The 22,202-nt window shown below is 45.7% G+C and overlaps 1 protein-coding gene across 6 annotated transcripts in view; it reads right to left on the bottom strand.

Annotated features, from left to right (window-relative positions):
- Positions 1 to 22,202, bottom strand: part of MYT1 (myelin transcription factor 1) — a 180,281-nt gene that overhangs the window by 19,824 nt on the left and 138,255 nt on the right. For 3 of the 6 annotated variants that reach the window (XM_083507352.1, XM_083507353.1, XM_083507355.1), the window contains exons 15-18: positions 21,495 to 21,557; positions 21,237 to 21,305; positions 15,070 to 15,132; positions 7,775 to 7,858 (exon numbers count right to left, since the gene is read on the bottom strand). In XM_083507352.1, coding sequence (XP_083363478.1) covers positions 7,775 to 7,858; positions 15,070 to 15,132; positions 21,237 to 21,305; positions 21,495 to 21,557 — 279 coding nt within the window. The remainder of the gene's footprint in view (positions 1 to 7,774; positions 7,859 to 15,069; positions 15,133 to 21,236; positions 21,306 to 21,494; positions 21,558 to 22,202) is intronic. The other 3 variants (XM_083507354.1, XM_083507356.1, XM_083507357.1) reach the window with 1 other exon arrangement.

The raw sequence follows: 22,202 nt of genomic DNA, 5'->3' as shown, positions 1-22,202 counted from the left end.
CGGGTTTTGCTGCTTGCGCATGTGCAGAAGCGCTAAATCATGCTTCGCACCTGCGCACAAGACCAAATCGCGCCGCGCACCTGCGCAGATATGGTGCTTCAGGTTGCGTTCTTTTCATGTTGTGAGCAGGCCTCCGGAACGGATCCCGGTTATAACCAGAGGTACCACTGTATCAGCTCCAGTAACCACCCCGGTTTATAGCCACATTGAAACTGGCTATAAAATAAGGAATCAGGGAACCATAAGCACCATATATTTAAGGCACACCCTCTCCCCCAAAGGTTCTTAGGAACTGTAGCTCACCCCTCACAGAACTACAGTTCCAAGCCCTTTTAAACAACAGCTCCCAGGATTCAAATTGGGGAGATGCTTTCAATGCCTGGCGTGTACGCAGATTAAAAGGTTCTTAATCACAGAAAGAAGGGGACTCATTCGCTCTGCACAGCTCTTCAAAACTGTGTAGGCTGCATGGAAACCAACACCTAGGGGCTGAGGGGGGTTCGGTCCCCCAACAAAATATTTGTGTGTGTTTGGGTGAGAGGGGAGATTGTCCCATTCAGTGGAAAGCCTGAACAGAGCTCATGCATGCTCTCCCATGTAAAAAAAACCCAAGCGAAACAGCAGCAGCAGGGGATCCCCTATTGTATGCCCACTTACTGTGCAATTCCAATTGTATTTACAAATTAGAAATGTATCCGAACTTGAAAATGGAAAGCAAAAAGCGGGTGGTCAACAAAAGAGCCTTAAAGAATCTCTCAAGGCTAATCTAAAAAAATGTAGTATAAACACCGACAACTGGGAAACACTGGTCTGCGAGCACTGCAATTGGAGAACAGCCTTTACCAAAGGTGCCATGGGTTTTGAAGAGGCTCGAACTCAGGACAAAAGGGAAAAAATGTGCTAAGAGGAAGGCACGCTTGGCAAACCCTCACCATGATCAACTCCCGCCCAGAAACCTATGTATCCACTGAAGAAGGATGTGCGGATCCAGAACTGGCCTTCAGAGTCACTTACGGATTTACTGTTAAAACAGTGTTTATGGACAACAATCTTACTTGGTTATGAGTGATCACCAAGGAAGACAATTGTATGTTTGTAAGGCTATGATCAGGGATGTGGGTGGCGCTGTGGGTTAAACCACAGAGACTAGGACTTGCTGATCAGAAGGTCAGCGATTCGAATCCCCGTGACAGGGTGAGCTCCCATTGCTCAGTCCCTGCTCCCTGCTCCTGCCAACCTAGCAGTTCGAAAGCACATCAAAGTGCAAGTAAATAAATAGGTACTGCACTGGCGGGAAGGAAAACGGCGTTTCCGTGTGCTGTTCTGGTTCTCCAGAAGCAGCTTAGTCATGCTGGCCACATGACCCAGAAGCTGTACGCCGGCTCCCTCGGCCAATAAAGCGAGATGAGCGCCGCAACCCCAGAGTCAGCCACGACTGGACCTAATGGTCAGGGGTCCCTTTACCTTTACCTTTAAGACTATGTTCAGACCTTGTGCTGAATGCAATCTTCCTGGCCCAAGAGATTCCTCGATTCTCAACCCCATCCACTGAATTTCACCCTTACTTCTTTGTACCCTGATCTATCCAATTTATCCAGATTCTCTTTGGGTTCTCCCCCATGGGTTCTCTCCCTGGCGCATCGAGTTCTGCCCTGGCTCCACTGAACATCCCACCCATTTTTTTTCTGAAATCGGAAATTGGCGACCCTGCTTACGCGGGGTCCTTGCCATTAAGGTTTCTGCGACTGGTTGCGTTTGTTTAAATATACATGTCAATTACAGTCACACCCACAAGTTTGCGACTACTCAAAGCTTTCAAAGAAGGAGTCGATGTGGAACAGCACAACCGCCCCTTTATGCAAGGCAGCAATTAGGAACGTCAACCATGACTGTCAAAACAAGAGTGCTTGCCTGCTCTTGAAACTCATGTTCTGTGTTTCATTGTTATCATCATTATTTTTATTTTATTCCATAAAAACAACAACAGAGGAGTTGACAGTCGAGGGGCCGCACCACCGTTATTTCATACCCGCTCTGAGATAATTTGAAAAACGCTGATCCTGTTTTTAATCATCTGCAAATGCGGCACAATTCACTTATTATATCGTTGCCAGCAGGATGCTCACTAAATTCATAACTGCGTCGCTGTTTATATGATCGCAAGCAAATTACTGAAACCTCAGGAGAAAAAGAGGGAGGCCGAGGGAGGATAGAAAGGGGAAGGGAGCGATTAGCATGCAGCGTTTACGGCCCAGCCGTTACATATTTTACACTGTTAATTTAACTTTCATTACACTTTTATTGTAAAAAATAAACCAGAGTCTTATTGTGGCAAACAGCTGGCTTGGGATGTGTGGCGTGTGTATGTTTTAAAAATTTATTATTGCTGTTTAATTGAAGTTGCGGTAATGGCCGGTCAATTGAATAGTCGCTCTCCTGAATTGTCTTTTCCTTTTTTATTTTAAAGAGGGAAGGGGAAGGTCGAGATGATTTGTGGAAGGCTGTTGCAATTGATGAGCTGCGTGATGCTGTGTGGCCAGGCCAGAAAGCACGCCCTCCGATGTAAACGGCGTGAGGAAAGAGCAACAAGGCACCAGGGACTATATTAGTCTCTTCTTCTCGGTGGCGGCATGCGAATCTCGGACCGCAGCCAAGCAGATTTCTGGCACGCAGATGGAGCGCTGGAATTACAGCGGAGCCTCTTTATCGCAAACCTGCAGGGACCTCCATGAGAGCGTACCTTGTTAGAGAAGACAAAATGCTACCTTCCCAAGGACTAGAGGAGTTTGGAAAGGGAGGGGAAAGCTTGCCTTCCTGCAATTTTCTCCACCCGTCCATTTCATATAGCCTCTTATCTCTTCCATGAGGAATACAGGGTGCCGTCTTGTACTGAGGCACACCATTGGTCCATCAAACTCAGTACTGTCTACACTGGCCGGCAGAAGCAACAGCTTTCCAGGGTTTCAGACAGGGTCTGTCCCAGCCTTTGCTGGAGATCAATCACTCCTCCTTTACCCTCCACAAAACACTACGCTGTGATTTGTATGCATTTGTTAGTAGTGTAATATATTTATGTTTGTTTTTAAATGTATTGTAAGCCTATTTATTGTTGCTGTTGCTATTATTATTATTATTATTAGAATTTATATACCACCCTACACCCGGAGGTCTCAGGGCAGTTCACAGAATAAAATCAAGATATAAAACCACAAAATCCACACCATGATCAACTCCTGCCTGGAAACCAATGTCCCCACTGTGGAAGGACGTGTGAATCCAGAATTGGCCTCCACAGTCACTTAAGAACTCACTGTTAAAACCATGTTTATGGAAGACAATCTTACTTGGCTACGAGGGATCGCCAAAGAAGAATAAGAAGAAGACAATTGTATGTTTGTAAGGCTATGTTCAGACCTTGTGTTGAATGCAATCTTCCTGGCCCAGGAGATTCCTCAATTCTCAACCCCATCCACTGAATTTCACCCTTACTTCTTTGTACCCTGAGCCATCCAATTTATCCAGATTCTCTTTAGGTTCCCCCCCACGGGTTCTCTACCTGGCGCATCGAGTTCTGCCCTGGCTCCACTGAACATCTCACTTGTTTTTCTGAAATCGGAAGTTGGCGACACCGCTTACGTGGGGTCCTCTCCATTAAGGTTTCTGCAACTGTTTGCATTTGTTTAAGTACAGTTAAAACTGTGTTTATGGAAGACAATCTTACTCGGCTATGAGTGATTGCGAAAGAAAGAAAGAAAGAAAGAAAGAAAGAAAGAAAGAAAGAAAGAAGACTACAAAACACTGGTTCTACCAAGTTTCCCACAACTCTGCTTTGACAATCCTTGACCTGCCAGATTCTCTTTTGACCCATCTTGGGCAGAGTCATCTCCCCCCCAATCCAAACCTAGCAGCAACCTAAGTAACATGTGGACACATTTATGGGCTGCATTGATTGCGCTGCAATTCTCCTGAAAGGAATGCAGAGGAAGTCATTGCAGAGGAAGGAGATACGGAGCCCCACTAGTTGCAGTAATGGGCTATAAACTGCACAACACAGCACTTATCTTTGGCAGTGCGATCCATTTTCATTCTTGTTTCTCTCTGTGTGTCATTGGACAGCAGAACGACACTATGGATTATGCATGGTTCTACCTCCCCAAGCAATTTTAGAACATTAAAGTCAAAAGCAAAGTAGCTTTGCTACTGCTGCTGCTTTTCCAGTAGTTTTTAAAACTGGGCTCGCTCAATTTTTAATAAACTCTGCTTACTCCTGCTAATTGCGACACGGCTCATTTAATGCAAATGGTGCGCTATCCTGGGGATAGAAGTCGGAGCAGATGGCTCCGAAACGTCATCTGGTTCTTACAAAGACCTTTGGATCACTTACAGCATCAGTGTTTACCGTGGTCTCCTAAGTGTGAAGAATTTGAAGCTGTTTCCTTTGCTGAGACAGTGACCCTGGAATATCCCGGGGTGGTGGAAAAGCAAGGTGAGACCAAGGAGTATGTAGGGAATTGTGGAACCAGAGGGGGAAGAACATACATCATCAGGAGAGGCAGCACAGCCAAGTGCCCTAGCTCATCACTGGCTTATTCCCCTTCAGTGCTCCGAAAAACCACCACATTCTGGGGTGCAGATGGCCAATTTGCTGACATACGATGCTACTGTGGACAACAGAAGATGTGTCTGTGTCAGGGACAGTGCTGAGGAGGGCTGCGCTGAGGAGGAATGGCGGGAGCCTCCCCCTCCCCCTGATCCTGAATCTTCCCAGGAGCAGGATGACAGTATAGATTTGGAACAGTGGTTTGCAGAGGGGCATAGTTCAGAAGGCAGAAGCTGGGAAATACTGGATGGAGAAGAAGCACTGGGAAAGAGAGAAGTAGGCTGAGACCCTACCTGCCCACAGACTGTCTCACCGGAGTGGTGCATGCTCTAGTTATCTCCCACTTTGACTACTGTGACGTTAACATATGAGAGTGCTGGAGGTGAAATAGTTAAACAGGTTACCCAATCAGAACCCAGGGGGGTGGAGTCAGAGGGACTATAAAACCAGCTCTGGGAGGGGCGAAGGGGGGAGTTCATTGGGTGTTGGGTAGTTGGTTGGAGTGGGAGTGAATTGGGATAGAGTTTGTGGGTAGGTTGAGTTAGCGTAGTGCAATAAGTTGAGTCAGGAACAGTTAGGAGCTAGGAAGACAAGTAAATATCTGAGAGGTGGTTTAGTGAGTGAGAGCAGGTAGTGGAAGTTATAGGTCTGGATAGGCATCCTATGATTGTAATGGACCGATACTGTTTATGAAACCACACGCTTGTTAAACTGCAATAAATAAACAGAAGTTTATGTTCCAATTTAAACCTGACTGGACTCAGTATTGTACCAGGTAGGTCCTGGGTGGTGGCAGCGAGAAATAAAGTGGTGACACAGGGATCAATAGACGCCGAAACATCCGGGGACCCTGTGTGATCGCCACAACTACTGCAACGTGCTCACGTGGGACTACCTTTGAAGGTGACCCGGAAACCACAACTAATCCAGAATGCAGCAGCTAGACTGGTGACTGGGAGTGGCCGCCAAGACCACATAACACTGGTCTTGAAAGACCCACATTGGCTCCCAGTATGTTTCCAAGCATGGTAGTTATGAGATCAGGTTACAAGATGTGGTAGTGACGTGGGTGACTAGGGAGGAAGTGGGTGGAACCCTTAATTGGGAGCACCTTCATTCCTAGGAAATTGATTCTTCATTCTCTCGCTGTGATCATGAAAGTTTCTAACTGGTAAGAAGACTCCTTTCCCTTTGTTCTGCTTATCTACTGCCAAAGGGGGGGATGGGGACAAAGCCAATTTCCTGAAGCCTGACAGTCTGGCTATGGGGCATGTTGTTGTTTAGTTGTTTAGTCGTGTCCAACTCTTTGTGACTCCCTGGACCAGAGCACGCCAGGCACTCCTGTCTTCCACTGCCTCCCGCAGTTTGGTAAAATTCATGCTGGTAGCTTGGAGAACACTGTCCAACCACCTCGTCCTCTGTCGTCCCCTTCTCCTTGTGCCCTCCATCTTTCCTAACATCAGGGTCTTATGGGGCATAGGGTGAGGCAAATCTCTTCACCTCTGCAACACTGCTTATTTCCTGTCTTTGGCTGTGTACACACGATATTTTTAAAGCACATGATTCCCCTCAAATAACTGGGCACATTTTATCCCTCTGTAGTTTCCGCTCCCCCCCCTAGAGTTACAACTCCCAGCCACCTTTAACAAACTACAACACCCAGAATTATTTAAGGTAAACAATGTGCTTCTAATTTGCTTTAAAGTGAGTGTGTACGCAGCTTTAGCAGATGAGTGGAAAACTCATACCAAGATGTGGGGGCTGCATTAGTGATGCAGAAAATTTCAGAACATGGGGATTCGGAATAGGAACACCCCGCCCCCGTTTATCAATCCCCAATTGAAATGAGCAAAAGCTTCCACTCATTGTTAGAAAGGAGGGCTCTCTTGTTCTCTCCTGTTTTATTTTGCAGCAAACAGTACACAGAGAGGAAGGAGTCCGCACCACACTGCAGCTTGTACGATAACAGTAGCCCTTTCAAGAATTCTACGTCCCGGAGTCTTTTCTTATTGTGAGTTCCGCTGATTAATCAGGAATGGAAAGGATGATTAAAGCTTTTCAAATTAAGCACACTAATGATTGATAATGAGTTGATGAAAGGCGGTATCATGCAGATTACTCAACCACTCTCACCCATCAGATTAGTGAGAGCTAAGCTAACGATGCCAAAATCCGAGAACTCTCCAACCAGCAAATACAAACTTTCCTGGCATTAAAAAACAACAACAAAAAAACACCTGTAAAAGGTAAAGGACCCCTTACTGTTAGGTCCAGTTGCAAAAGACTCTGGGGTTGCGGCGCTTATCTTGCTTTACTGGCCGAGGGAGCCAACGTTTGTCCGCAGACAGTTTTTCTGGGTCATGTGGCCAGCATGACTAAGCCGCTTCTGGCGAAACCAGAGCAGCGCATGGAAAAGCCGTTTACCCTCCCACCGGAGTGGTACCTATTTATCTACTTGCACTTTGATGTGCTTTCGAAATGCTAGGTTAGCAGGAGCTGGGACCAAGCAACGGGAGCTCACCGCGTTGCGGGGATTCAAACCGCCAACCTTCTCATCGGCAAGCCCAAGGCTCAGTGGTTTACACCACAGCACCACTAGTTTTACACCAAAGTGTCATTAGGTACAACAGGTAATCCCACTGAACTGCTAACAGTTAAGTGCATGCTCAACGCAGTGGAATAATATCACTTTAGTTTGAGAACAAGAAGCCAGGAAATCATTCCACTTAATCAATCAACTCAACCAGCTGATTCCTACATTGCAGGGGCTTGGACTAAATGACCCTTGGGGTCCCTTCTAACTCTTCAATTCTATTATTAAATGATGTCTGGTCCTTTTGGAAGACATCTGAAGGCAGCCCTGTATATGAAAGTTTTAAATGTTTGATGTTTTACTGTGTTCTTGTATCTGTTGGGAGCCACCCAGAGTAGCTGGGGCAACCCAGTCAGGGGGGTGGGTGGGTTACAAATAATTATAATATCATCATCATCAAAGTTCAAGGATGCAATTCAGCCACTAAGGATGCTCAGTCCTTGTTTGGGGTGGGGCCGGGGGAAATTACAAGAACTAGAAAGGACCACATTTGGACACCAGACTTGGGGAACTGCATGTTGAAAGGAAACGATGTACATCTTCATGTCCACATTTTGCCTGGGAATTGTCTTCTCACTTACTTCATCAGCTCTGGATCCTCTTTGTCATCCTTGGTGGGGGTGATCTTGATCCCACTTTTCTTGGCACGAGGGCAGCCCGACAGACTACATTTTTTAAAAAGAAGAAGAAGAGAAGGCACCTTACTTGCAGCCTGGCAGTGTTTTTCCTGCTCCCAGAACTCAAGTCGCTTCCAACGCCCTCCAGCCATTAATTTATCATTCCTTCCCCCTTTCTCAAGGACTCAGGGTTGGAAGAGGCTATATTCCCTGTCCCAAATGAACACGATCTGAATTAGATAAAGTATGCAGGGGTAGAATAAAACTGAGGTGGGCAGAGATGGGAGAGAGCACCTTTCGTATCAGCTATCCTGTTCAACTCATTTTCTGGGCTTCACCCAAGGAATTGATCTGGTCTCTCCAAACCCACGCAAGGACAGCCAAGTGTGACTTATAGCGCAGCACTCAATGCACCAAAGGTCCAGGCTGACAATATTAGAAACACAACGTCTTTCTGTGCAACCCTTCCTTTTTATATCCACTGTGAATCAGATATGTGCATTCCTGACATTGTTTTAAACTCTTTCCTTTTGCCTCTTATATTCAAGTGAACCCTTTCTTCTCAGTACGGCTAGGTTCTGCCATGTCCTTTGCACTCTAATTCTGGACCTTACCTGGACTATTGTGACTTTCATAGACTTTCTATCTTATTTAAATCCCTCCTTGTACAGTGGACGCTTGAGTTGCAAACGTGATTTGTGCGGGAGGCACGTTCGCAACCCGCAGCGTTGTGTCTGCACACGCGCGGGTCACAATTCGGTGCTTCTACACATACGCAAAGCGCGATTTAGCGCTTCTGTGCATGCGTGAGCGCCAAAACCCAGAAGTAACCTGTTCCGGTACTTCCGGGTTCGGCGCGGTCCGCAACCCGAAAATGCACAACCTGAAGCGCCTGTAACGCGAGGTATGACTGTATTTTATTCCCCTGGCACTGTTGTAATGTGCAAAAACAGCCACCGATGAGTTTCCTTGCATTGCATGCTTCCGATTTGTCCCTCCTGAGCTCCCGCTTCTGAGGCTGCTCGCTGGCCCTGGGGCATGGTGCTTAAGCTAGCTGAGGCCATGCAGAATTACCGTATTTTTTGCACCATAACACTCACTTTTTTCCTCCTAGAAAGTAAGGGGAAATGTCTGTGCGTGTTATGGAGGGAATGCCTACGGGTGGCGGGGGGGGGGGGGATCTGCAGTCGTGAGCAGAGGATCCATGGTTCCCCTTCCTTCCCTCCTCCGTGGCTTGCTTTGAAACAGCAAAGCGGGAGAAGAGCCACTGAGTGGGGAGGAGAGAGGGACAGAGAGCCTGCTTCTTTAAAGGAGCAAAGCGGGAGAGGAGAGGAGCCTTCTCCCCTTATACCCCTCTTCTGCATTATTAGCAGCATCCTTCTCCACCCACCCCACGCGTGTTCCTTGTCCCTTGAGTGCTTTTCCTTCCCTCCCCACTTAAAACGTGGTTACAAAGCACAGATCCACATGGATTCTCAGGATTTTTGCACTGGGGCACCCCAAATTCACCATCAGATCACACAGCATGTCCATGGCTACATCTTGCACCAAAAAAATCACGCACCCACTGTTGCCTGGGGCCGCAGTGGTGCAAAAACATGGTTACAAAGCATGGATCCACATGGATCCTCAGGATTTTTGCATTGGGCTACTCCAAACTCACTGTCAGATCACATGTCTGTGGCCACAGAATGAACCACAAAAACCATACATCCACTGTTTTGTTTAGAATATTTTTTTTCTTGTTTTCCTCTAAAAACTACATGCGTGTTATGGTCAGGTGCGTGTTATAGAGCGAAAAATACGGTAAGCCCTTTCCTGTTGCTTAAAAAGACTTGCACCTTTTCTTGTGCATGAGCTATGCACTGCTGTTGCAGGCATGGTGCAGCATACGGACTCCCCCTCCGTCTTTCCCATGGACTCGTAGAAACTTGTGCTAAGAGCCACACCAGGAACTGCAGAGAACTCTGACGTTACCAAACTTGCGTGGAGAGCCTGGCTATGTAACAAGTCTTTTCTGCAGAGAGCACATACCTTGGTTCTCAAACACCTTGGTTCTCAAATGCCAAAACCCCAGAAGTAAGTGTTCTGGTTTTTGAATGTTTTTCGGAAGCCAAATGTCCGATGCGGCTGTCGTTTATTGTTTCTGGGGTGCCTGCACCAATCAGAAGCTGCGGCTCGGTTTTTGAACATTTCGGAAGTCAAACGGACTTCCAGAATGGATTAAGTTTGGCCCTTTTGTTTTTGCTATTTATTTTGTGTTTTTGTTTTTGAGTCTTTTTCAGTTAATTCGTTTTTGTTACTGTGTGGAACCCCATTCATCTACTGATTGATTGATTGATTGTGTGGCTGTGGAAATGGATAAAAGCCCCCCATCCAAAACAATGACTATCATCAGTGCAGGCGAGAACAAAAAACTGATTTTGATTTTTATCATCTGCAATACTGTCTTATTTATTTTATAGTACAGTACATTGATTATTGCTTTCATTTTATGGATCCATGGTCTCGTTAAATAGTAAAATTCATGTTAAATTGCTGTTTTAGGGGTTGTTTTTAAAAGTCTGGAACGGATTAATCCGTTTTGCATTAGTTTCTATGGGAAAGGGCGCCTTGGTTTTGGAACGCTTTGGTTTTGGAATGGACTTCTGGAATGGATTAAGTTTGAGAGCCAAGGTACCACTGTATTCAGCTCTCTGCATCTCGGTGATCATGCAACTTTCCCACCTCCATTTAATGTCCCCACACTGCAACCCTGTTGCATGCATCAAAATAGCAGTCCTCATTTCAATTCCCGTTTCATTTCAATTCCCTTTCTCCTTACACAAGCTCCTCTTCTGCTGGGGCCAATGGAAAACCTCTGCATTCTCAGTCTTTGCCCCTATTTCTCTTTTGCCAACACACATACACACGTATCCCAGATTTCCTGCATAAGAATACTTGTGCATTCAGAGTGCTTTGTGTAACCTTATTTCGTTTACTGAAATATTTTAAAGCCACTTTTACCCCTGTTTTACCCTTCACCGCTGCAGAACATTGACTTTCTGCAAAACTCCTTCCCTTCAACCGAACATCCCATTTTCCAGCAGCAAAAAGGAACAATTTCTCCCCTTTGATTCTCCTGCCTGGGTGCTTTGATCATTCTGTTTCCGCACCTCACAAAGGGACAAAGTGGTGGTGAAAATTAAGAAGGAAAAGGGGGGGGGGGGGAGGAAGCCATTTGCTTTGAGGGGGAGAGACTTCGCAATTAATAGTGCCTAGATAAGAAGATATTTGTTAGCAGACGGCGGCTGTTAATGGAACTGTTCAATTGGGAGGCTGTGAGGTGCCCATTAATGTTTGGGGAAAAAAAAGATAATAGAAGTCATAAATAGGTGGTGTTATTAAATGGAAATTTTGTGTCAGCTAAAATCTGACCCTTTTGTCTTTTATTTTGCTGGAGAGAGAGAGCTTCTATTCCGATTCGGGGAAATATATATGAGTCAAGAGATGAAAGGAGGGCTCGCTTCTTGCCAACTTTTCACAAGCACACTGCAGTTTGCCCACTGAGCCACGAGCAAGTAAGACACGTGTGAAACTGGAATGAAATTGTCGCCCTACTTGGGTGTTCACATGAGAACAATCATGCATTAGAGAGGACAGGGCTGGATTTAGGTTTGATGAGGCCCTCAGCTACTGAAGGTAACGGGGCCCTTTATATGTCCAGCTGTCCTTTGTCAACAACAGATTGTCACTGTTTTTTGTGTGTTGAATATATGCTATCTGGTTATTTATGGACCTAATAGGTATCTAAAGCCATTTGCACATGTTGCCGTGCAACCAGTCCATGAAGAATGTAGGCACCCTAGATATAGAAAGAGCAAACCAGTGATATTTTAGGGAGCAGGCTAGCAGGTGGGACCCATGACTTACATCATAGGAGCCTACACAACACAAAACACGGTTGCTGCATGTAGGTTTTATTTTATTTGTTTTTTAGGACCCACGTACCTACGGGACCGCCTCTCCTGATATGCCCCGTGGAAGACCTTAAGGTCCACAAATGACAACACCTTGGAGGTCCCAGGTCGCAAGGTGGTTAGATTGGTCTCAACTAGGATCAGGGCCTTTTCAGTACTGGCCCCGACTTGGTGGAACGCTGTCACAAGAGACCAGGGCCCTGCGGAACTTGACATCTTTCCGCAGGGCCTGCAAGACAGAGCTGTTCCGCCTGGCTTTTGGTTTGGACTCAGTCTGACCCTTAAGTTTCCCTCCTCTTATGGTTTTAATCTATGGGCTACTATTAAAATGAGGCTGCATCTTAAATTATATTTTAACCTGTATTTTAAATTGGTTTATTTTTTATTTATTTTATTGTAATTTTACTGGTGTTAGCCGCCCTGAGCCCTGCTCTGGCCAGGGAGGGTGGGGTATAAATAAAAATTTATTATTATTTATTATTACTATTATCTTATATTTTAGAAATGTACAGTACACCCAGTTTTTCCCCCTTTAAATTTTTTTGGGGCCCCCAAGAGAGTGGGGCCCTAAGCTATAGCTGGTTTAGCTTATACGTAAATCTGGCACTGATTAGAGGGGGGGCTACTATCCAGCCAGCAACTGGGAGCTAGAATGGTGTTGGCTGAGGTGAGCCCTTGCTCCACCAGTTACAGAAAAAGTTGGGCTTTCGTATCTCCCACCTCAAAATCGGGAAGCAGCACTTTAAAGCAGAAGGGCACAGCAAATGAAAACAGAAGTTCATAAGAAAGCGAGATCTTGGCTGGAGGGTAGGTGGGTTTGTCAGGAAAAAGCAGCAATGCAAGAGCGAGCTGCAGGTGTCTGGAATGCAAAACAGGATGTTGATGTTTGGGACTGTACTATTGGAACAAAGGGGCAGTCTATTCACTGTACTGAGCACCGGATGTTAGCTCAGAGTGTCATCTGACCTGTACTGGAAGTACAGGGGTGGAGTTTCTCAGTCTACTGTTGGAGACTGGAGAGTGCAGACACGTTTCTCTGTACTGCTGCAATGACAGAAATAAAGACATGTAAATAGATTTCTGTCTGTCTCTTTCCCCCTCCCTGAGGGAAGCAGGGAGGAGGGGGAGAGGTGTGTCCCTCTCACGCTGAGTGGGATCGCCGATTGGTGACCTTGCCTGTATCCTGCCGGGAGATGCAGACGGGGAGGTCAACAAGGATCTCAAGCCGAATGCCTGGAGTGTGGCCAGTTACCTCTGACTGCGGCCTGAGAATCCGACATCCCCAAAGTATTTCTTGTGCCATGTTGCAACTTTTCTCTTCACTGCACCCTGCACCAACCCCACCTCACCTGCAATCCATATTCTCTCCTCAACATGTTTCCCTCTCTCTGCTTTTCCCTTCATTGATCACGGAAGGAATTTGCCTTTAATTGGCCATTTGCTTTCTACAATCCCCCTTCCCCGAGCCAAGCGAAATGCAAGAGAACTTCAGGGAGGTGGTTTATTATTAGGATAATTTATTGCGATGGAGCCAGCCGGGAGGCCTTGGGAAGCAAACCATATCTGCACGATAAGCATTTTTAATTTTCCGTCTCCTTCCTCTGCCCCACGAATCTCCTGGCCTTCAAAAGTGGCATTAGCCCTTCACTAAACTTTTGAGGATTTTTCTGGGCCCTGCTCTCCTAGATCCACCATTCCTTTCTCAAGCTCTCTGTCAAAACCCAACAGTCATCTGAGACCATCTTTCCCCATATACCCTCTGCCTTTCAATGTCTTCCTCCCCATTCTCCTGAGAGGCTGTTTCTGGTTTCACTTGCCCTCCCATCACAGAGATGTGCTAAAAAAAGAAATAAGAATTTGCATAACAGAAGAGGGCACCAGTTTGTGTATGGCAATTTATATGTACGGCCTCTAACTTAGGACTCAGCTATACAGCTGCAAATAAAATGTTTTCAATGTGTTGTAAAGTGCAATATACAAAAGTGACACTAGAGGGCGAGGGTGAGCTATGCCAAATCCAATGCATTTTTCAAAACTTTTTTTTTTTTTAAAAGCATTTTCACAGCGGATTTTTATATGTGTGTAGATTCCACCTTAGAAATGATTGCTGCAAATAATTCTCAACTGCCACCTCAACTGCGGATGGGCAATCTCCTGTCTTTAAAGCAGACTTGGCCTGAACAGAGGATACTTTCAAGTAGAGAATTGTCCTCTTCAAACCAGAGGGCTGTCCTCTGTAAAGTAGGGCATATAACCACCACAGATATGCTGTTTCAGGGGGGAAAATGGCTACAGGGGCTGGCAAGCCAGAAACCTTTGCAATGGGGTGGGTTGTGATCAACACAGGGCGCAGCGAGAGTTCAGTACATGTTTGCTGGCTGAGGTAAAATATAAATGTCACATGCTCCATCCCTTTAAAAGCTGGTTATTTCGTGAGGGATGGCTGCTGACTGCTCACTTGGCCTCATGGTTGCCCGATAGTACATTTCGAATCCTTTTCCAGGACCTCAAAAGTCTCAGTTGTTGCTGACAAGTCACATACGAGGGGAGGGAAATTGTACTCAAAGCTGCCTCCTTCTTATCACACAGCAGCACAGAAGCCATTCCACCTCACGGAAGTGCCTCAAAGGACCGTGGTGGCCATACTTTGTGCAGTGGCGTAGCGTGGGTTGTCAGCACCCGGGGCAAGGCAAGTAATTTGCGCCCCCTAACCCATGGATTTGCGCCCCCTAACCCTAACCCCCAGATGTTGCGCCCGGTGCGGCCGGCCCCCCCTGCACCCCCACGCTACGCCACTGACTTTGTGGCAATTTCTCATCCTCGCATAAAACAGCGACAAAGCCAGAGGTGTCAGCCATCGCTCACGAATGACCTAGGCTTTAAAGCAGAGCTTTCTGAACTTTTCACGTTGGCGGCACACACTTTTTAGACCTGCATCATTTCACAACACAGTACAGTGGTACCTCGGGTTAAGTACTTAATTCGTTCCGGAGGTCCGTTCTTAACCTGAAACTGTTCTTAACCTGAAGCACCACTTTAGCTAATGGGGCCTCCTGCTGCCGTCATGCTACCGTAGCCCGATTTCTGTTCTTAACCTGAAGCACTATTTCTGGGTTAGCGGAGTGTGTAACCTGAAGCGTATGTAACCTGAAGCGTATGTAACCCGAGGTACCACTGTAATTCAGACCTTAAAAAACCTTGCGCCTGCCCCTCCTCAGTTTCTCCCAGGCAGCTTCCGTCTTGCTTCCTCCTCAGTTTCCCCTCATCTCTCTCCACATTGCACAAAGAAGTCTGACTCACCTCCTGTGTGAGGCATAATTTCCTGTTATGTGGCCGGAGCCGTCACAGCCGGGCGTTGGGCACCTGAAGAAGGATAAGAGAAAGAGAAGCAGCTGAGGAACAAAGCTGCAAACTGATGGTGGCATTCAAGTCAATCTACGTCAAATGACACCGGCACGACTGCTGTCCAACCCGTTTGTCTTCAGCTTCCACAGCAAAACAAGGATAAAATGATTTTGCAGACAGTTGATTTGCCCTACATGTTTGGGGTCTCCCTCTCTCGCCACTGAGCTATTTGTCACTGTTTCAGGCCTTACATGGATTTCCAGGCAGTATCAAGGAAGAAAATGCAAAAATAACAGAAGTAGATGCACAATCCTATTCAATGCTCCGTGGCTATGGTGAAAACGAGAGGATTAAGACTTGCGCTGGAACGAAAAATGCAACCATTTCCCTACGCTCATCTTTACCGAATTCAAATTTCAACATAAGCAAACAGGCTTTATTCAATTGTACGGAATACGGGTCTAGGTAGCAAAGCTCTCCTCCAACGGAAACCGCCAGTACAACTTGAAATTCATCGTTCTTATCAGTAAGAAAATGTTTTCGAATACGAAGCAGAAATTTCTGGTGCTTTGCTCACCTGGCTTCCTCTTTAGTGCTACAATGGGCAGAAGAGGGACAGACCACTCTGACCTGATGCCCCGCAGAGCTCAAGTTCTGAGAAGCAAACCTTGAATTTGGTTTCATTTCTAAGCTTGGTTGCTTAAGAGGAACACGATGCATTCTCCCATTTCCACCTCGTTGCTTCTTCACTGTCACTGATGTATAGAAATGTAAGCTTTGCCACTCATACCTCTTAGTATTTGCAACTCTGTCTCTGCATATCATGGGCACCTATGCTTCATCTCACAAGGGGACGGTGCTTTTTTGCTTCCCGCCTTTGAATGTTGTTGCAACCAATTGAGGCTGTTGGGAATTGGTCTCCAACAACAACTGGATGGCAACATGTTTGGTGCCTGCTGTTGAAGGTGATGCAACTATTGGGATTTGCCGCCAAAGTAGCCACATTCCCATCTTTTCCTTTAGTAATTATGCTTGAAGTAGAATTATAGGAGCTTTGTCACTGAATTGTAGCTAGCTATGAAAGGTCAGTGGACGCGCTTGTCTTCAGCTGCCACAGCAAAACAAGGATAAAATGTGGTTTAACCCACAGCGGATGGCGCTGTGGGTTAAACCACAGAGCCTAGGACTTGCTGATCAGAAGGTCGGCGGTTCGAATCCCTCCGACGGGCTGAGCTCCCGTTGCTCAGTCCCAGCTCCTGCCCACCTAGCAGTTCGAAAGCACGTCAAAGTGCAAGTAGATAAATAGGTACCACTCCAGCAGGAAGGTAAATGGCGTTTCCATGCGCTGCTCTGGTTCGCCAGAAGCTGCTTAGTCATGCTGGCCACATGACCCGGAAGCTGTCTGCAGACAAACACCGGCTCCCTCGGTCTATAGAGGGAGATAAGCACCACAACCCCAGAGTCGTCCGCGACTAGACCTAATGGTCAGGGGTACCTTTACCTTTGCCTTTATCTTTATGAAAGTTCAAGCCACCTAAACTTGCCTAATCTGCAGCTGCTTTCAACTAAAGATGGAAGGGAGATATTGGATCACCCACACCTCCTCTGTTTTGGTCTTGGCATCCTGGAGTACTGATGGATATCAGATTTCCTGCTTTGAGTCTTGAGAATGACAAGTGCACACCAGCTTTTTAGGATCTACTCTACTCGCCCCGAAAAGGGGGAGGAGCTAGAAAAGGTGCCCTATTCACACTGCGATCAACTCCCGCCCAGAAACCAATGTCCCCACTGTGGAAGTACGTGTGGATCCAGAATTGGCCTCTACTGTCACCTACGGACTCATTGTTAAAACCGTGTTTATGGAAGACAATCTTACTCGGCTACAAGTGATTGCAAAGAAGAAGAAGAAGAAAAGTATTCTACTACCCGTGCAACATATTTTGGCTTTCTCTGTGATGGAAGTTGTATTGATATCTCCATTTATGAGTCAGAACCAATTCTGATGGAGTCCCAGACTCCACAGATCTGTTTCCCACGCCCTTTACTTTTCCTTTCTCTTCTCTAAGACTGTAATTTTTTCCGACTTTAAGTGAAAGACGCCTGACAGCATCCTCAGAATCAGGTAATGCTCCTAAGAACACACATTTGTACAGATACACGGAAACAAATTCAGCATTGATCATAAGACAAAATACTAAACCTTTTCCGGTCATGGGGTGGGAGAAATTGAGTTAATTCAGTTCACATTTTCAGGTCTGCTCTTATTTGATCCAAACGCTTTCTCCCATTTCAGCTTTGCAATGAGAAACAATTGAATAAGGGCACCCTGGCCTTTGACACTCGAGGTGTATGTTTTTGAAGACCCGCCCTATTCTGGTGACTGTAATTTGTTCTCTAAACCATTTTTAATGTTGTATTTTAAATGGCTGTGACCCACCCTGGGACCTTAGGGCAACGGGCAGTTAATGAACCACAATCACCACAGTAATTTCAAAGTAATACATTGGAAGGGAACACAGTGCACAGAATGTTGTTTCTGCTTGCAGAGAACAGGTAATTCTTAAAATATTTCAAGTTTGAAGAGGTGCAGCCCACACGGCACTAAATATTTTGGGACATGTTCTAAAGAACTGTAACAAAACATTGACCATTCCAGGACCATTCTATGACTAAAATCTCATCCAGCATCTTGAATGGGGAACATGCTAGGAAACTTGCAGGGTAGCAATAATTTGGAGACACAGGGATTATATTCTGCTTCATCTTGCACTAAGGCTCCCCAAGCAACCATTCACAACACCTCTGGAGTAATTAACACCGTATTAAGACACTTGGCAGTTCCTGGAGGCTGATTTGAATCAGGGCCACACGTACCTGTGTGAAGAACATTGAATGCAAGTATATTACTTGCTTTCTCAAGGCTTGTTTTGTTGACATTTGATGACTTGCTGCCGAATGAGTGAAATGAAAGCACTGAAAACTAATGTGGTTGAGGCACTGTGACTTGGAATGAAAGAATGAACTCTAATGTACAGAAAATTGTGATCTGCTTCTCTTTCCCCGCGGTGTTATTAAATATCCTGTCAAGACATTTTGGTCTTATTATTGTGTTTTTATTGATATTTGTAAACTGCTCTGGGTAGTTTTCCCTCCTCCTTTTTGGCTGAAGAGGGGGGTATTTTAAAAATAAAATAAACATAAAACAAAAGTGAATCATTCAATCATCTCTGAGGGGAAAAGAAGTCTACCAGGCTGGAAAGAACTTACCTTTTGGGGGAAATGAGATGGAACCAATGTATGAAATTTGGCTATGGTGAAATAAGCAGCAAGCTGCGTTTGGGCACATTCTGGGCAACAGCACAGTTCAGCTGCGTCTGGCTTTTTAACCATATATTGCGGGTGATTCCAGACAGGGGCTCAATATTGCAAATGGCCAGTTCAGATATCGCAAGCAGGTTGTTGGCTTAAACTGTCCCCTGCCCCACAACAAGCATCTGTCTGAAATCACCCTGGAAGCACTTTGTGTTCATGTGCAAAGAAATAACTTGTTTGGGGATTATTTTGGAGAAGGACCTTCATTTCTGAAACATCCCAGTGCACTTTAGAAATAAACTATCCCTTGTTTACCGTACTTTTCGCTCTATAGGACGCACTTTTCCCCCTTCAAAAATGAAGGGGAAATGTGTGTGCATCCTATGGGGTGAATGCAGGCCTTCGCATTCTGTATCCAGGGCAGCTGTTTACCAGCTCCATCTGGTACGTAGGCTGAGACCCTACCTGCCCGCGGACTGTCTTGCCAGAGTGGTGCATGCTCTAGTTATCTCCTGCTTGGACTACTGCAATGCGCTCTACGTGGGGCTACCTTTGAAGGTGACTTGGAAACTACAGCTAATCCAGAATGCGGCAGCTAGACTGGTGACTGGGGGCGGCCGCCGAGACCACATAACACCGGTCTTGAAAGACCTACATTGGCTCCCAGTACGTTTCCGAGCACAATTCAAAGTGCTGGTGTTGACCTTTAAAGCCCTAAACGGCCTCGGCCCAGTATACCTGAAGGAGCGTCTCCACCCCCATCGTTCTGCCCGGACGCTGCGGTCCAGCACCGAGGGCCTTCTGGCGGTTCCCTCATTGCGAGAAGCAAAGCTACAGGGAACTAGGCAGAGGGCCTTTTAGGTAGTGGCGCCCGCCCTGTGGAACGCCCTCCCATCAGATGTCAAAACGATAAACAACTACCTGACATTCAGAAGACATCTTAAGGCAGCCCTGTTCAGGGAAGTTTTTAATGTATGATATTTTAGTGTTTTTTGGTTTCTATGGAGGCCGCCCAGAGTGGCTGGGGAAACCCAGCCAGATGGGTGGGGTACAAATAATAAATTATTATTATTATTATTATTATTATTATTATTATTATTATTATTTCACTGAAGCCTGGAGAGCGAGAGGGGTCGGTGTGCACTCTCCAGGCTTCAGGAAGCTCTGCGCAACCCTTGGGAGACCGGAGCTGCCTGGAGTCCTGGGCTTCGCACAGCTCTCTGCAACCCTTGGGAGACCGGAGCTGCCTGGAGTCCCGGGCTTCGCACAGCTCTGCGCAACCCTTGGGAGACCGGAGTGACTTCCCGCCAGGCTCCCTAGGCTTGCGGATAGCAGGCTGTTCTGGGGGCTGGGGTCGGGGGAAGCTCGGGCTTCCCCCGTGCCAGCCCCACGCCTGGGGAAAAAAAAATAAATTCTTTTTCCTTTATTCCCCCCCAAAAAAACCTAGGTGCGCCCTATGGGGCGAAAAATACGGTAATTATATTTTGAGGGCCACATTCCCCCAAAAAATAATTACTTAGGTTTCACCGAATGGCGCTTATTTCCCACCAAGCATGTATTTTTTAGTATTAGGATGGATGCATATTTAGCACAATTCCCCCTTCTCTCCAAACTGATTCACATAAGCACTTTTTGGATCCAGCCTCCATCCATTCTTACTATTTCTCCCTTGTTTCCATAGGTTGAATGTTAATGGAGTACAAGTCTCTCAACCACTCCAGCCTAGATTCCAGTTTAGTTCACCATGGCAAACCATTCCTGATGGAATAGTACTGGTTGGTCGAATTAGATGGCTGGACATTCAGTTCAGGGTCAGCCTGACCGAAAAACATCAAAAGTTACAATGGAGAAAAAAATTAAGCCCTCAAAGTAGTCATGTCAATTGACTTCCGCTGAGAAACAAGTGTTAAAACAACCGTTCATGTGAAGTAACCAGTCATGTGAATGTGAAAACGGGACTGACGGAAATACAACCAAATTACTGATTTTCCTAGCTTACTGGAGACCTTTACATTCACGCTTGAAAAAATGCATGTGTTTTCTTCCTCTTAGATCCCCCATTAAATTTCTTCTTTTGCAAACAGAATTCCTCCTAAAAGTTAACGTACAACTCAAGTGCAATTCACCTGATTTGGCTTCGTATAAAGTATGTATGGATAGTTTGAGCAGTCGTTTATTTACTGTTGTTAGCATGATGAGATCTTCTTCAGATGGGGAGAACTGGTATGAACATTTTGGGCTTCGCTAAGCTGTTCCTCAGGTAAAGGGGAAAGGCCCTCTGTAAGCTTGCACAAATCCCCTTTCACAAATCACCCTTTTTTCTCAGCCTGTGGCAGAAAGTTAATCAACCCGTCCGGGGGTGGGATGGGGTGGGAAATAGTGCTGCTTTATTATCCAAGAAAATTTCTGGCAATGTTGCAATCTCCAAAAGACCATGAAGAGAGAAGTGTGAGGGGGAAAAAAGAAAGACACATCTCCAGGATAGCCAATAAAAAATATAAAAAATCTGCCTGGAGTTCAAAGGAATATATGTATCAGAAGATTCTAAGCCAATGATCTCTTAGCAGCAATTGAATATTATTCAACATGTTGCGTATCTCCCAGCTCAATATTGTTTTGTTTGCATTGGCAGTTTAAGATCTTTTTTTTTTAAACTCACAGGCAGGTTTCTTATTAGCCTTTTTCTAAAGGAAAAGTGCAGAGGGAAGGGAGAAAAAGGCTGAGAGGTAGCGAAAAGGGGAGAGAGAGAGAGAGAGAGAGAGAGAGAGAGAGAGAGAGAGAGAGAAGATTCAAGTTTAGCGCAAACATACTTGAGGTCAGCAGAGTGGGCAGCCATGAGATTTCTGAGGCTCTTGTCAGCAAGAGGGCAACCAGAAAGGCTGAAAAAGAAGAGATAGAATATTTGGGTAAGCTAAAAAAAAAAAAAAAAAAAAGGTAGGGGAGGTAAAAGAAAAGGGGAAGAGGGAATAGAACCAAAGTATCCACACTATTTTTATATTTTTTTAATAAGAGAGATCTTTAAGAGATTGTCAGAGCCTGAAAGAATAGCGTAGGTAAGGTCAACTAACCTGCGGTGAGAGGCATAATTCCCCGTGATGTGTCCGCTGCCATCACAGCCTGGGGTAGGGCAACTGAACAAAAATAATTATGGGGAAAAAAACGTGAGTGGCAAAAAAAATTAAAGAAACCAGTAAGATTCATGCATATGTAAAAAAATTTAAAAATATAAAAAGGGAGAAGAAAATCCTTCTTCTGTAGAAATCGGGGAGAAAAATTACCATAGGGATTTTTTTTAGGAGTCCAACCACGCTTCTTTCATAAGCACCTTTGATTAGGAAATTTGGCATCTTGTCAGCAGGATTATATATATATATATATTATATACAGCTATATAAATTGCATACACTGGCTAAGGCATTTTTGTGCGGGGCAATGTAACTGACTGACATCTTAAGGGCACCCCCCACCATGTTGCTTTCCCCCCTTTTCCTTTTTATAAAATTACCGTATTTTTTGCACCATAACACTCACTTTTTTCCTCCTTTAAAGTAAGGGGAAATGTCTGTGCGTGTTATGGAGCGAATGCCTGCGGGTGGCGGGGGGGGGGGGATCTGCTGCAGTCGTGAGCAGAGGATCCATGGTTCCCCTTCCTTCCCTCCTCCGTGGTTACAAAGCATGGATCCACATGGATCCTCAGGATTTTTGCATTGGGCTACTCCAAACTCACTGTCAGATCACATGTCTGTGGCTACAGCATGAACCACAAAAATCATATA

The sequence above is a fragment of the Podarcis liolepis genome, assembly GCF_965112155.1.
Source record: "Podarcis liolepis genome assembly, chromosome: 6".
Taxonomy (NCBI): domain Eukaryota; kingdom Metazoa; phylum Chordata; class Lepidosauria; order Squamata; family Lacertidae; genus Podarcis; species Podarcis liolepis.
This window is presented reverse-complemented; position numbering and strand designations above follow the sequence as displayed.